At 40.4% G+C, this 14443-nt stretch overlaps 1 protein-coding gene across 10 annotated transcripts in view; it reads right to left on the reverse strand.

The window, feature by feature from the left end:
* Nucleotides 1–14176, reverse strand: part of PLEKHA5 (pleckstrin homology domain containing A5) — a 165652-nt gene extending 151476 nt beyond the window's left edge. For 9 of the 10 annotated variants that reach the window (XM_032687709.1, XM_032687707.1, XM_032687705.1 and 6 more), the window contains exons 1-3: nt 14080–14176; nt 13866–13942; nt 10985–11042 (exon numbers count right to left, since the gene is read on the reverse strand). In XM_032687709.1, coding sequence (XP_032543600.1) covers nt 10985–11042; nt 13866–13942; nt 14080–14168 — 224 coding nt within the window. In that variant the 5' untranslated portion in view covers nt 14169–14176. Of the gene's footprint in view, nt 1–10285; nt 10601–10984; nt 11043–13865; nt 13943–14079 lie in introns of those variants that run through there. The other variant, XM_032687714.1, reaches the window with a different exon arrangement.
* Nucleotides 14177–14443: the final 267 nt, after the last annotated feature.

Consider the following 14443-nt stretch of genomic DNA (forward strand, 5'->3'; position numbering starts at 1 on the left):
TAAAGTCTTGACTTTTCGCTATTTAGCAGTGTATCTTGAGCAGGTCTTAATTTTGACTGAATAGCAGAAAATCCTGCCAAGTTCATTTCAGGCTGCAGGCATTTGATACTGAACTGACCTCACAGTATTTACATTCCCCTTAGGAAAATCTGGCATGCAGTCCAACTGGGGAAGATCATGTCTAACACTGCTTGAGCTACCAGTGCTAGAAGCAAGCAGAGTAACAGTGAAAATAGTAGGGTGAACAATAAGGGCACATATACAGAAATAAAATAAAAAGGAAGAGAAAGAGAAGGTCAAACAGCAGAAGAAAAGAACTGAAGAGACAGAGTTGGAGATAGTTGTTTTTCTGATATAAATAAATCCCTAAATTTTTTTGCTTTCAAACCAGTGGTGCAGACAGGCTTTTTGACTATTATAGAACCAAATTACTTCAGCTCAAGGAAAATAAACTGATCAGAAGACTTGAAATATTTGTCTCTGATCAAAACAAATTAACAGCTGCCAACTACAGCTTTGTCTGCATCGCAATTGATTTTTTTGTTGTGGTAAACATAACTATGTCAAATTTGGACAGAAAAAACCCCAAACCATAAAATCCCCCATAAGCTGTGCTTTTGACCATTCCCACTACAGTTCTAATAGAGTCAGTTGATGAATTCAGCAGTTAAATCCAAAACCTATTCACGTCCATTCATTACAATTTAGGTTCTCACTACTGCAAAGAAATTACATAGGAATACAAGAACCAGTCAGCAAATCCTATTCCAATTTTTCCTAGAAGGGCTTAACACATCTTCAAACAAGTGAGAAATTATGTTTTCTCTTTACAGATTCACTCTGCCAGCAACATAATCTCCTATATACCAGGCCTGGTGAATCTACAAGACACAGGTTCTGAACCAATGCCAGATTATTTTTTTCACCTCCTTGAAAAAAATAAATAAAAACCTGAAGTTACCAGAATGTCTCTGAAAACCCTATTTCCAATTGCACAAGGCAGTATTTTAAGCAAAGTAACAAAACAATGGAAATGCAAGGGCTGTTGTACAAGTTAATGATTGCAACACCTGTCAAAAATGACGGCACCTTCAATCCCCATTAAAAGTTTGAGAAGTCTCTGCCTGCTCTAATGACTTACAAACAGCATCACTAAAAGTCAAGAAGGAAAAAAACAACTCAATTATTGAGCAACGACTGCAAAAGACTTCCTCCCCCTCTTATTTAAAAGCAAGATGTTGGTATTTCCAACTCCTCAGCCTGATGCAGCCTTTGCTTAAAGCATCCAGAGCTGTGAAAAACAACAAACCCCACTTAGAGGCTAATAGGACATCACTGCTTTTATCAACAGATTGTTTTCTACTTATGTCTCACTTCTAGTTCTTTTTCAGCTACAAAATGGTAAGATTTTCAAATAACTTACCTATCTGAGCTCAGAAACGTTTTGAAGCAGCAGGCACCCAAACAAAAGATTATAATGAAGAGGATAAAGCACTGGCATTTGAATTGACTGCTGAATTTGATAACACTTTTTGTTGTTTTAAACCACAAAGTGAGCAATCAGAGGCAACAGAAATCCCGAATTTCTTGTTAGGCAGGTTTGGCACTCTCACCTGAAGCTGAACAAAAACCACAGAGTGAGCTCTATTCTGAAGCACATTGCAAAATGTTTAGCTTAGAATACAAAAAGAGCACTTCAGGAAAAGGCTCAGATTTTTCCTGATTATATTTTGAAAGTGAAGAAAAATGCAAATGTTCCAAGTAAGAAACTTGGAGTGGTGGTCCTTCAAAGAGGCATGAAGAACAATGTGTCCTATGTATATATATATATATATATATGTCAAATATATAAGCACTACTCACAACATGAGGGCCAAAAGGATACTCTGTCATTAAATTTATATTTAAACAGAAGTCACTTTACCACACTACTAGGCATGACTCATATAAATAATTCTAAAACATCACCTTTTATGCTGTTTACTGTGTACTGTGCAATGTATTCAGCTAGAAAATTAGGCAAATTCAATGGTTTGGTTGTCAGTTTATCTGCTCTTAAGAACAAAAAACTTTCCTTAAACCCTATTTGTGGCAATCACTACAGAGGAAGTTTTAACCTGGCAAAGTTTTGAATTCAATTTGCAGAAAAAAAAATCCCCTTTCATTCAGTAATTGAATTGTCAGACAGACAGGAGTTGCAGATAAAGAAATACAAGGCTCAGTACAAAAGGAAATACAAGCCAAAACACCTCTTCCAACAGTGTTAGCGCAATTTGCACTCAGCTTCCTTCTAGTCTCATCTCCACACCACTTCAAGGCAAGATTTATGAAGAGGTCTGGCTGATTGCAGAATTGTCAGCTCATTTTTATCTGAAGTTGAGAAAAAGGAGGGACACAAACAGCAGACAGAGATCAGAACACACCACTACTGTCTCAAGGTCCATCAGCCTGGTGCAGTCCCTAGGTGTACTTGTGGAAAGAGATGAGAAATCCTGAGACAGAATTTTTTACTGACCACAAACTGCAGACAGATGGCCCAAGACTCCCACCAATGATGAGCAGAACTGTTTAGGCTCCCCAACTCTTCAAATTCATTGTAGGACAATTTTAACAACTACCTCCTGGGTAACTTTAGTGACCTACTCCAGTAAAATTCACCATATTAGAGATATTTTTAGGTTTCAATTCAACCAAGTAAAAATGTATTGGTTCAAAGGTAAAATTCTTTTAACTCTGCAGATACAACAAAGAGGACAAATCAATCAGTAAAAGCTAAAATGTTATTGATTACAAAAACACTTTGGTATCATTTGTGTTACTTCACTGTTTCAGACCAGGTAAGCAACAGATACCCACATTAAGCAGAGAAGATAAGAGTTTGTGCCATAAGAGATTTAAGATTAGAACAGACTATATGAATTTCTAATGAGGTTTAACTTGCATCATTCCTCTCATTAAAATTCATCATTAAAATAAACACTTGATGTTATGACACTGATTGCTCAAACGCATATTCTTGTTTGCAATTTTCTTTTTCAACCCTCTGTATCAAACCTTATGAAAGATTTCAAACCAAGAGTTTTATATTCATCTGGAGGATTTTCCTTGTGCATGGAATAATACAAAATAAAGTAACCTTACAAAGTGGCCAACATGTAATATCAGCCATCCAGAAACCAAGTTACCCTTTTAGACACTCAATCAGATTAAAAGGTTTTCTTCTTCATTTGAGAGGCATTTGAGAGCACCATGTGTTTACTCCTGTTGCTCACAAAATTTTATTTCAAAGTGAGATTTCTGTCCTTCTTATAAACCAAGCCCATGGAAAACCTTTAAAGATCATGTCACCTGTTTTTACTCATCCCACAATACATTCTCAAAAATGATAAAATCTTAGAGACATTGGTCAGCAGCTGCATAATGTGCGAGATTCAACACAAAATCAGAGAATAAAAGAAATACAAAAGGACGGAATTTTGCAGGTAGTACAGCTCAGGGGGAAAAAAAAAAAAAATCAAAAGCAGTATTTTTGCAGGTCTTATGTACTTTCAGTAGTCCTACTTACTCAACGAGTAGTAAAGATGATAAAAGTTTCCAGGAAATCCTGGAATTCAAAGATGGCGTTTGAAATCAAAACCTTCACCAGGTATTTTGCTTTCAAACACCTTTGCTTTCTAGGACCTCTCTTACCTGGTTTGACACACTGAAACGTTTCCAGTTAACAAAGCACAAAATTAGTTTCAAGTATTTGTTTCCATTAAACGTGATTTATAACAGATTCCTGAAGAAGAAGAAACAGGGAGCTGATTTTAAAGGTTAGGCTGCTTGGCAGTACACTTTCCTCACAAATAATTGTTCTTACTAAATCACAGTGGAGAAAGCCAGGAAGAACTAAGTTTCTGGAGTCTCCTGAATAAGCAAGTATCTTTTTAATAGCTTATATAAAGCTCCAAGACCATCACAGGCCACACAGGCATTTTGAAAGACTTCTTTTCCCCATTTCACAGATTTCAAATGAGTATTCAACTCAATTTTCATAGGTCCGGAGCAGAAAGATGCAACTTCTCAACCAACTATTTAAGCAGATCTTCATGTCCTACCCAGTATTGGGAAGGAAGAATCTTTCCCAGAGAGTTTTACTGGAGTGCTTATGTGCTATTAAGTTCCCATCCCCAAACTCCTGCTTCTGATGCAACATTTCCCCCCCTCGACATCACCTTCCCTTCAACCAAACGCAAGAGCAAGTGAAGCGAGCAGAAAGGTTATCTTCCACCTTCCAAAGAAAGAAGGCAAGGGAAAGAGGAGAGTTTAAATTTAGGTACTTACTTACTGAAACACAGGAAAAAACACATATACAGGCACCGGGCTGGCAGAAATCCCAGCAGTCAGGGCTGGGGAGCTTTGCTTCCAGCCAGCATTTGCCTCCAGCTTCGCAGGAGCTCTCTTCCCCTCTCACACAGAAGCGAACTGAGGAGTGCTCTGAACTGCCAACCCGAGTGTATCTCAGGTCTAATGAAAGTGTAATTCATTGTAATAAGAGCCAGAGTAACATAAACACATGCAGGAAAAACAGGCTTGGCGCAACACCACAACAGACACTGGTTTTGATGCAGCACAACAAAACACCTTCAGACCACGGGGGGGGGGGGGAAGAGGGTGCAATTCCTTTAAAGCAAAAGCAGAATGTAACAGGCACCAGGTAGAATTTGGACCTGTATAAGTTCTACCAAACAGGAGTTACAGCATGTGGACTTCTCTGCTGGCAAAGTTCACAAGGTTCACCTGCCTGCCAGTTCAGGAGTGTTTGGAAGGGTCCCTCAGTTCCAAGTGCTGCAGGACATGGGAACCAAGATGAGGAAAAGTAAAAGAACCCATGCAACACCCCGACACAACTGGAAGATGAAACACTGGTACGTGCCCCAAAAATCATTCGTGAGAAGGTACATCAGTTATCTTTTTTTAGCAAAGGAACGGAAGGTTTGGGGGAAAAAATGCATTTATTCATTTTATATTTATTGCAGCAACCACCTACATAAAAGTTTGATTGATCAGCATTTCCTGTGCTTTTTACCATCTTCCACACATAGTGGATAGCAAAAATGAAAGACAATGTAACAATTCACTGCAATGTGGTAAAAGTATAGAATATTTGCTTTATCTGCTATTATTACTATGTCACCAATAAAGACCCAGGTCAGGGAAGAAATATTAGCACTTTGGAAACAAGGATCTAAAATTAGAGACTAATTTACTAATTTGTTATCAAATATCAAAAGGTTTGAGTATCTTCCGTGTCTTTCTCACAGATTTCAGCATTTCATGTAACAACTTACATATAGGTATTTTTGTGTTTTTAAATAATCATACATTAATTCTTACACGTGTTTAAAAACTTGGTAATGGTTTAAAAAAAAAAAAAACAAACCAGTAAGTTTCCTCATGCTTTCAAGTCTATCTTAGTGAAAGTTTTCTCATGCTTTCAAGTCTATCCTAGAGAAACTGAAGCATTTAAGGTATTGCCCAATTTAGAAACACACTTCAGGAAAGTGACAGCTCAAAATATCAACCACAGACGTCACAGTCAAAAAGAGACTTTATAGGCACAGTAATTCAGTAATTCCTAAGGTTCACATTTGATATTCTACCTCCCAGACTCACTTTGAAACAGGTTCCTAAGCCAGGGATAATGGGCCCTGCCAAACCTGCACACAAGTCAGACAAGTTGTTTTTGCAGGGTGAACTTTTGCCACCCTTCCCTCTGGGAGAAATTCCATTAAGTTTGCTCCTAGGAAATCAGCTCCCACTCCTATTCCTTTTACTGAGTTTCCACTGTCACTGCTCCTTTCTGCCTGGTTGTCTCCACTCCTTCCCCTTCTGCAACTACTCCCACCCTTTTACACCAGTACCTACAACCTCCTCCTTCCACATCCAACCTGTAAGCAGCTTTTTGGATGCTGTCCCACCTCTCCTCTGACCCACACCCGTTTCTTCCTGTGTCTAGAATCCCTCCACCTCCACACCCAGCTTCAGCACTGCACTGTTTTTGGTTCTTGAAATATTTCAGGGGAATAAAGAAGCAAATGTTAAAATAGATAATAAATTTGCAGGCTTTCCCAAAAACTTCTCCTTATCTGAACAGCTTTGCTCACTATAAAAGGCACAGGATAGCTTGTTGTTGTGTCCCAGCTCACCTATCTAAACATATGCCATTATTTGACCTAGAGGCCTCACCATGTAAGAAAAAGAATAAACTTAAGCCTTTACTTTAGTAAAATAAAGGTTAGAGGCAACAAAAAAAGAACTGAATTTCTGGGAGGAACAATGTGATTCTCAGCCTTGGAGGAAAACAGTTTGATCTATTCTTATTTTTTTCAAATTACATTTTTTCTTTCAAGAAAGGGCTTCTCAGCAAACAGGGCTAGTTATTCTTTAATTTTTTTGGAGAAAGTCTCAGCTGAATGGGAAAGGATCTTTAGAATGCACATAAAAGACAAAGGTTCAAACGAAAGCTGAATTCTCAATGAGCACAGGTTTATTTTAGTAAACAATAGAAGCTCAAAGCTGAAAGAGATCTTATCCCTTTTAATCACTTAATAAATTTTTCTTGCCTTCCCAATTTTCAAGCTACGTGTCTACAATAAACAAACCTGCATTGATAAAAAGTCTCTATAAAAGCATACAAAACCTCTATTTGACACAACAGTGAATTCACCTCGGCTTTGGACAGGGTTTGGAATGCCTTGCTTCAGCAAGCAACAGGCAAAAATTGTTCTGATAAATACAGAAAAAAGGCAAACTTGAACACAAAACCCTAAAAAATCAAACTCTAACAGTCTTATTTCTTTAAGTTATAAACATGTCTTCAGTCAGCTTTTGTACTGTCCGAAAAGTATCAGTCCTACGACAAAGTTAAGAAATATCAAGTTCTAGCACCCACAAAACACTTATTTAAGAGTACTTCTGTAGAAGCCAAACTAGGCAGACTGATGCAAAATTCCACAAATACCATCTTTGGATTGATTTTTAGAACAACTTTATTTGGTAGATTAATAACCTAAATAATATAACCCTGGTTTCAAAAGAACCAAAAAAGCACCCAAAAAAATCCCAGGATATGTTCAGAACCACTACAGTGAAAAAGAAAAAAGGCAAGAAAAGTAAGCAAATGCCTGAATTTAGATGGTTGCGTGGTTCTAACCAGAGAAAAGGTTTCTTAAACACAGAGTGAGAGAGAGAGAAAGGTATACTGATGTCATTTTATGGTGCTCAAAACCAGAGCTCTGGTGCCCAATGCCTATGAAGTCATCACAAGGTACTAAAAACAAGAAGTTGAAAATTCTCAGTGATCTTAATAGGTGAGGAGTCTGAAGCCGACGACCAGGTACATTTTCTCTGTTGACAAGTATCGTAATGGGATTGTCCCACAGGTCCATTTCCTTGTGCACTTATAAATAACATAAGTAACTTAAGCTTTCCATATAGCTTAGACGTGTTTTGGGGATAGAGCCCTTAGCTTTTCAGAGCTCAATGAGTGCTCAAGACACTCAGCATAAATAACTAGTCCAGTGAAGGAAAGGGCAAAAGAAAAATCTCAAATTTGCTGTGCCGTAATTTTCCAACTCAGGAGTTTTACCATACCTTGCTTTACTTCATAATACAAAAGACTCAACAGTTAACTGATAATAAAGTATTAAAGGTTATAGTTGAATGTATCAATTCTACAGTCATACAGCTCTATGTTCCAGGTAAAAGTTCAGTAGGAGTTACTGTATAAATACGAAACCAAGCATTACTCCAGCGAAGTTTAATGACAGAGTTCCCACCAAAAGGCAACTAAGGGCCTTCTGTGCACATGTCTAATGTTAACTAAACAAAATCAGACTTTCTCACACCCAAAGAGACAAAACACCTCAACAGTGGAACTACATCTCATGAGAACACATACACTGTATCATCACATTACACTTTTTAAAACTCCAAACAACAAACGATACCTTTTGTCATTTGCATTTAGAAGGGACGAGAAGGACGTTGGGAAAGGATTCTGTCACTAGCAAGTATAGAGTTCTACTAATAAAAAAAAAAAAACAAACAACAAACACCCCCGCAAAAAAAAGGTCAAAGTACTAGCCAGCATCAACTTACTAATACAACCCTATGCCAAAAGAAAACCATGTTATGCAATGGAAACAACTCCTTATCTATCCCTGTTTCAGTGTATCTTTCCATCTAAAAGCAAGAACAAATTCAATGTCATGGAAGCAGAAGAAAAAAATGCGTAAAACAGTCACCATTTAGTATTTCCTTATTCTGAAAATGAGCATACACATCCCAAGAAAAATTCAGTGTCCTTTAAAATAATCACATGTCAATGCAGTCTCTATACTGAGTCATTTGTTTGAAATTCCAGTCCAAGGAATGTTAAGATTTAGCTGACGATTATCTCCTCGACATTATCCCAATTTGATTATACAGTGTTTACTACATCAAAGCCAAAAAAAGCACAGTAATAGATTCAGCAACACACCCACTTGGAACACTGAAGACCTATTATTAAAGAACCAGAAGAATAATTTTCAAAAGGTTTTTATTTTCAAACACAGTCTAGCATAAGATCTTACCATAAAGCAAGGTTGTTAAACATTTCTATTCAACCCACATATTTGAAGCTGTGCCTCAGAAGTTAGGTCAAATTATTTATGTGATTGTGAAACTTGACTATCCTTCTTGTCTAACTCTCTTTAGCGGACACATCACAGAAATCCAACAGCCAAGTTTCACGTGGCTGAACTCATCAATAACAGGCTACTAACATTCATTTCCCTGCAACTTACAAACAAGCTTTCAGTATATTTACTTACAACACAGTTTTTGTTACGCTGCAATCAACATTATAAACATTAATATTTAGCAAATCAGCACACACAAATGAGCAGGGCGTAGTCAGAAATCCACATGTGGGGGTGCTTGTATAGCAGGTGGTCACAACAGCCCTGTTTGTCCCTCGTGAGGGAGCCCCAGAGTAGTTTAAATTCAGACAACTAGAATTATTATAATCAACATATCACCCAGAGTTACATTGCCTGGGATTATAAGACAGCGATTATAATGTTGTCACCCTGTCTACGTTAGCTCTCACATCTTCTCTAGCACCAGCAGGGCTGAATGCTAGACAGCTTTACAAGGAGAAGCTATCATTGGGCAGAAATTCAAATTCAGCCTGGGAGGCTACACAACAAACACATATTTAGCTAAGGATGCCAAACTGGTCAGACCACGTGAACCTTTCAGCAGGCCTGACAGCACTATCCCTGCCATCCTCCTACATCTATCAAATCACAGAGAGGTGTTTGTGCAACGTCTTCAAAGATGCAGCACAACTTTCAAATACAAACTGGGCTATTTAGTGCTCACTATCAGCAAAGCAATCAGCTCCATGTACATCCTAACAGTTATGGTAACACCTAGAACACGAGATCTTAGAAGGAAAAGAGTACACAAACAATCTACCACTTGGTAAGTTTGTCCATAAGTGCATCAGTTGCTCTACAGTAGCTGTTCACACACTTTCTTTTATTCCAAGAAAACTCAAGTCACTATTTTCCAGTTACTACAGCCAGCCAACACATAGGCTTATTCTATGAGAACAAGTTCCATCTCAAAGTCTACAAGAATTTTTTTTTATATTGCATACACACACAAACACAGCTTTCTTTTTCACTTGTCTTCATTTAATAATCTGCAGAGAAGTCTGGAGGTGAAATTCTTATGAATCCCTGTCCTCAGTCAGGTGCATTCCAGTTGAAATAAGGCAGAACAGAACACTAAAACAAACCCATCACCTATTAACAAGCAGTCCCCTGCTAGAAAGGACAGCACCCATTCTGATAGATTTTTGGGAGCATTATCCTTCAGTACATCTTTTTAAATTTTGATTAGGATCAAACCAAACATGTTCTTATTTGAAATAAACCATGCAACACATACATAATGTCCATCTCACAATGTCTACAACACATCTTACACAGAGCAGCAACCTTTTGCTCAACACTAAGACACAGAAAAAACCTATAAGCTGTAGCTTACAACCTCTATGACTAATAGCAGCTTTCACTCCTAAGTTATCCCACTGATGACACTATTCATTTAAACACAGCAAAACAAACACACAGTACAGTGAGTAAAAACTCCTGACTGCATTGAGAAAAGCCTGTGAATTCTTAAATAATAGAAAAGGAAGCATATTAATCTGACAAATATACATGGGTGCCACTTTAAAACTGTCCAGATAAGGATGGTCTAACTATCTGGAGAGGAAAAGCTTGTAAGAAGTTTGTATAGATCCAATCAATACGCCCTCTAGACTTCTGCATAAGAGCTGTATTTCCATGTCTCTCATTCAAAAGACAATACATACAGCAAGTCTACCACGGTGAACATGCTCCTCAAAACATACTAAAGCAGGAACAAAAGGAATAATGAAAAAATCGATGCTAGAAGCAGAAGCAGGAGGTCCACAAAGAAAACGGCCAAATTAAACCTTCAGTGTGGCTTTAAACAATGTAATTAGAGAACAGGGCTGAAACCAAGACTCTTCTCCCTGTGATGAAGTAAGAGCTTGCCTTTGTGAAAGCACTTACAGCAGGACAGTACAAACACACAAATGTCAAACAAACCAATTCAAGGTATTCTTGACTCGCAAGGACATTTCTTGCTGGATAGTTACACTCACAGCAAAAACTGCATTTGAATCTGCATCCTTAACCAGCTTTAATTAGAAGTATTAACGCAAAAACTCAAAAAATTGTTTTAGCTGTGCAGAATTCAGTAAACAAAGGGCTACATACACTATTACAAGCTTGAATACAAGCCTTTTAGATTTACAGCGTAACATTTAAGTTCAGTTTGGAACACATTCAAAATTATAGCAACATTTAGACAAAGTAATTGAAAATTATAGTATTGTGACAAACATTTAACTTACTTTACATAATATCTTGCACCTTCAAAAGTATATGCTTCCTCCCAACCTGTGGGTAAGTCTGGAAAACAAGCAGCAAAACATCCCAATTACCTTTTGAAATGATGCTGGACATACTGGTCTACTCCCTAACACCACGGTAGTTAAAATACTGTGTGTCTGATTCCACATGCTGAAACCTTTAGTCCAGTGAACAAATATTTCAGACTTGACTCACAATACTGTCTCAGTTTTAATTCTGCAAGCCAAGAGAAGCTACAGGAATGAAAATCTGATTTGGATTTCTCATTGTCCAGTAATAACAAGGGTCTACGTGTGCCCTTATTTAACAACATTCCTTCCTCTGACCAGTAACTAGAACTCATGGTCATCTCCAGATCCTTCTGCCTTGAACTTCAGCAGCATCAAATTACCTGAAAGGCAAAGATCCAAACAAAAATCCATCTACTGAGTTACATGCAAGTCACAAGCACCTTAATAGGCATCCTACCAACTACACCACAGAGCATCAGCACTGTATTAGCATAATTCCACCACTGTTGTGACTAACAAGTGTTCCTGCAGTGTTTACAACTCTATCCCATTTTACATGAAAATAATTTTCAATGCAAATCTAGTGGAGGAAGTGGGTACATCTCTTCCTTTCTATTATCACTCCTAGGAGTACACATATAAAACCCCCCCCCCACCACTAATAGCCAATTTCTCAAGTAACAGCTTCCTGATGTAATGGAAGCTCTGAGGATGTTGGGTCCATTTATGCACCTCTAGATGCATCATTACCCTTAAAAGTTTGCCCCAGTTAATAAAAATAATGATTGAGACACAGCACTCTTTCATTGAATTATAAAAGCAAGAATGCATTTTCTAAAGAAAAGAAAAAAATCAGTCTGGGCTATGTGTTTCCTCCCCCTCCCCATTGCTTATTTGCTCTGTCTGGCATTTTTCTTCACTCCTGTCTTCTCTAGAAGAAAAATCAAGGCATCTTTCGATAATGGCACTGGGCAAAGTACAGCAAACAGGAAGTCTCTCTAGTAGAAGTATTTATGGCTGCTATAGAATTTTGCAAAAAAATACCTTTTCAGCGCTGAATATCTCAAGGAATAAAAAGCACTTCAATTCATAATGGAGGACAAAGCTTTCCTCATCGTCTAGTACATGCCTTACAGCATTATTTAATAGGCAGCTTTACAATAACATACATCTCCAAAAGAAGTGTTATTCACTCAAAAATTGTTTAAAAGAAGACATCATTTGAACATATTCTGACTAGGTTCCAAAACAATGGTCAGAGCAAAACAAGATACAAACCCCAGAATTAATCTGTTTGATTATATCTCTGTATGGAAAGATTCATTAACATACACATGAATGAGGGAAACTACAGAAACAGATTTGGTTTGCAGACACCTTGGTATCTGATTAATAAATCATGGTCAATATATCCAAGGTCATGCCTCACTCTTGTGTTCAGAAATAAGTTTAATTTACCCGATGATAACTTTGCTATGTTACATACATAGCACCCCAGATACTCAAAAGCAAACTGCATTTCCTTTAGAAGGCACTTAACGGCAGAAAATCACCATCAGCCAAAAGAGACAGTGGGAATAGTTTAAAAAAAGAATTAGTACTCAGCTAATGCTAGTGTTGAACGAGCAAAGCACATCTGCCCCCATGCATATTGCTGTAGATGAAGGCTAGTTTTTTAATCTGAGCACTGAAAGCAGGAGCAAAAGGAGCCTGATAGCAATCAGTAGTTCCATTTCCCAGCATTAAATGACTTCTTACAAACAACAGACCTTCACAGCAAATCAAACTGCAGAGTTCTAATGGCCAGAAACGTGTGGTTTTCAAACTATTCTCAACTCAAAAAAAAAAAAAAGGAAAAAAGAAAAGAAAGGCTGCCTGCAGTTTTCTAAGAGGCTGTTGCTGATTTCTTAATGCATGAGTATTAACCAAACATAAAAAGCAAATAATCTGATATAGACCAATTCACTTGCAGATTTCCCTGCGATTATCCAAGTGATTACATACATAAAAACAACTGCACTTATTACTACACTCCACCACCTCCCAGTGGCATATGTAGCCTGTGTGCAATTCCAGCAGTCGGAGTTTGGCTCCTGGTCTCCAGAGTGTCTGCTGTAAATCCTCCTCCTCCAGCACCTCCTGCTGCTACTTCTCCAGAGTGGAACAAAACAGCAGAAGCAAAGACTGGTTCCACCCTCCTCCCTCCAAGTTATTTCTAATGTTTCAAGTCCCTTTTCCTCCTACCTATTCCATCTCTCTCAGTCACTTAGAAACCACACAGACTCAGCCTAGATGGAAGTGAAGGGAAGAAAAAAAGAGGGTGTCTGGGTGACTAGTGAAATCAGACTCTACATTTTTAGTACACCTATCGTGGTTAAATCTAGGTACTGCCGGAAACAGGATTAAGACGAGTGGTTTCGTGCTAAACTGAGAAAGGATGCTACGCAGGTGAATAGACGGGATAGGCAGCGAGAAGCACGAGAGGAACACGGCGGTCTCTAATGGTAACTATACAGCGTTATAGGGGTGATGCGAGGCAACGCAGAGAGAGCGAAGACAGATACGTTGCACAGGCACGGAGGGACAACTCGTGGGCAGGGGAAGGCGCTTTAAAGAACTGCCGAGCGGAGCCGGACACGAGGGGCTGCTCGGCGATGTGAGCCCCGCTCAGCCCGGGGCGAACAACTGCGCCGAGTGCGGGGAGAGCGGGACCACGAGTTGTCCCAGGGGGCTGCGGCGGCTCCGAGGGACCGGGGGACGGGGGGCTGAGCCCGCCCGGGGCTCGGCGAGACCCCCGAGCGGAGCGGGGCAGGGCCGGGGGCTCGGGCAGAGCTGCGGGCAGGGCTCGTACCTGCGCTGCGGCGGTGCCCGGTGATCACGGCCTCTCCGGTGAGCGGGTGCAGCCAGGTCGTGCTCTTCGCCTCCTCGCTGCGGGGACGGACACACGGACCGAGTCAGGCAGGCGCAGCCCCGCCGTCCCCTTCTCCCACCTCCCCCTCCCCTCCGCTCCCCGCACGCCCCTCCCGGCCCGGCCCCGCTCCCCTCCGCGCCGGCCCCGCGCTCACTTGATGAAGAAGACGCGGCCGCCCTGGCTGATCCCGTAACTCCAGCTGCCGGGCAGCGCCCGCAGCCGCTCAGCGCTCAGCTCCGCCATGGCCGAGGCGCCGCAGCCGGGAAGAGCCGCGGGGAGCGGGCGCGGGGGGGGCGGCGCGGGCACGAGCGAGCGAGCGCGTCCCCGCCGCAGCCGCCGCCAACACCTTGGGGAGGGGAGGGAAAGGAGGGGAGAGGAGGGGACGGGAGGGGAGGGAGAGAAGGGAGGGCACAGCGCCCGCCCCGCCCCGCGCGTCCCCGCCCCGCCCCTCCCGCCGCGGGGGCGCGCGGGGCGCGGGGGCGCGCCCGGGAGGGGCGGGAGGCGCGGGCACGGAGGGA

This window comes from Chiroxiphia lanceolata, chromosome 5 (assembly GCF_009829145.1).
Source record: "Chiroxiphia lanceolata isolate bChiLan1 chromosome 5, bChiLan1.pri, whole genome shotgun sequence".
In the NCBI taxonomy this organism is placed as follows: Eukaryota; Metazoa; Chordata; class Aves; order Passeriformes; family Pipridae; genus Chiroxiphia; species Chiroxiphia lanceolata.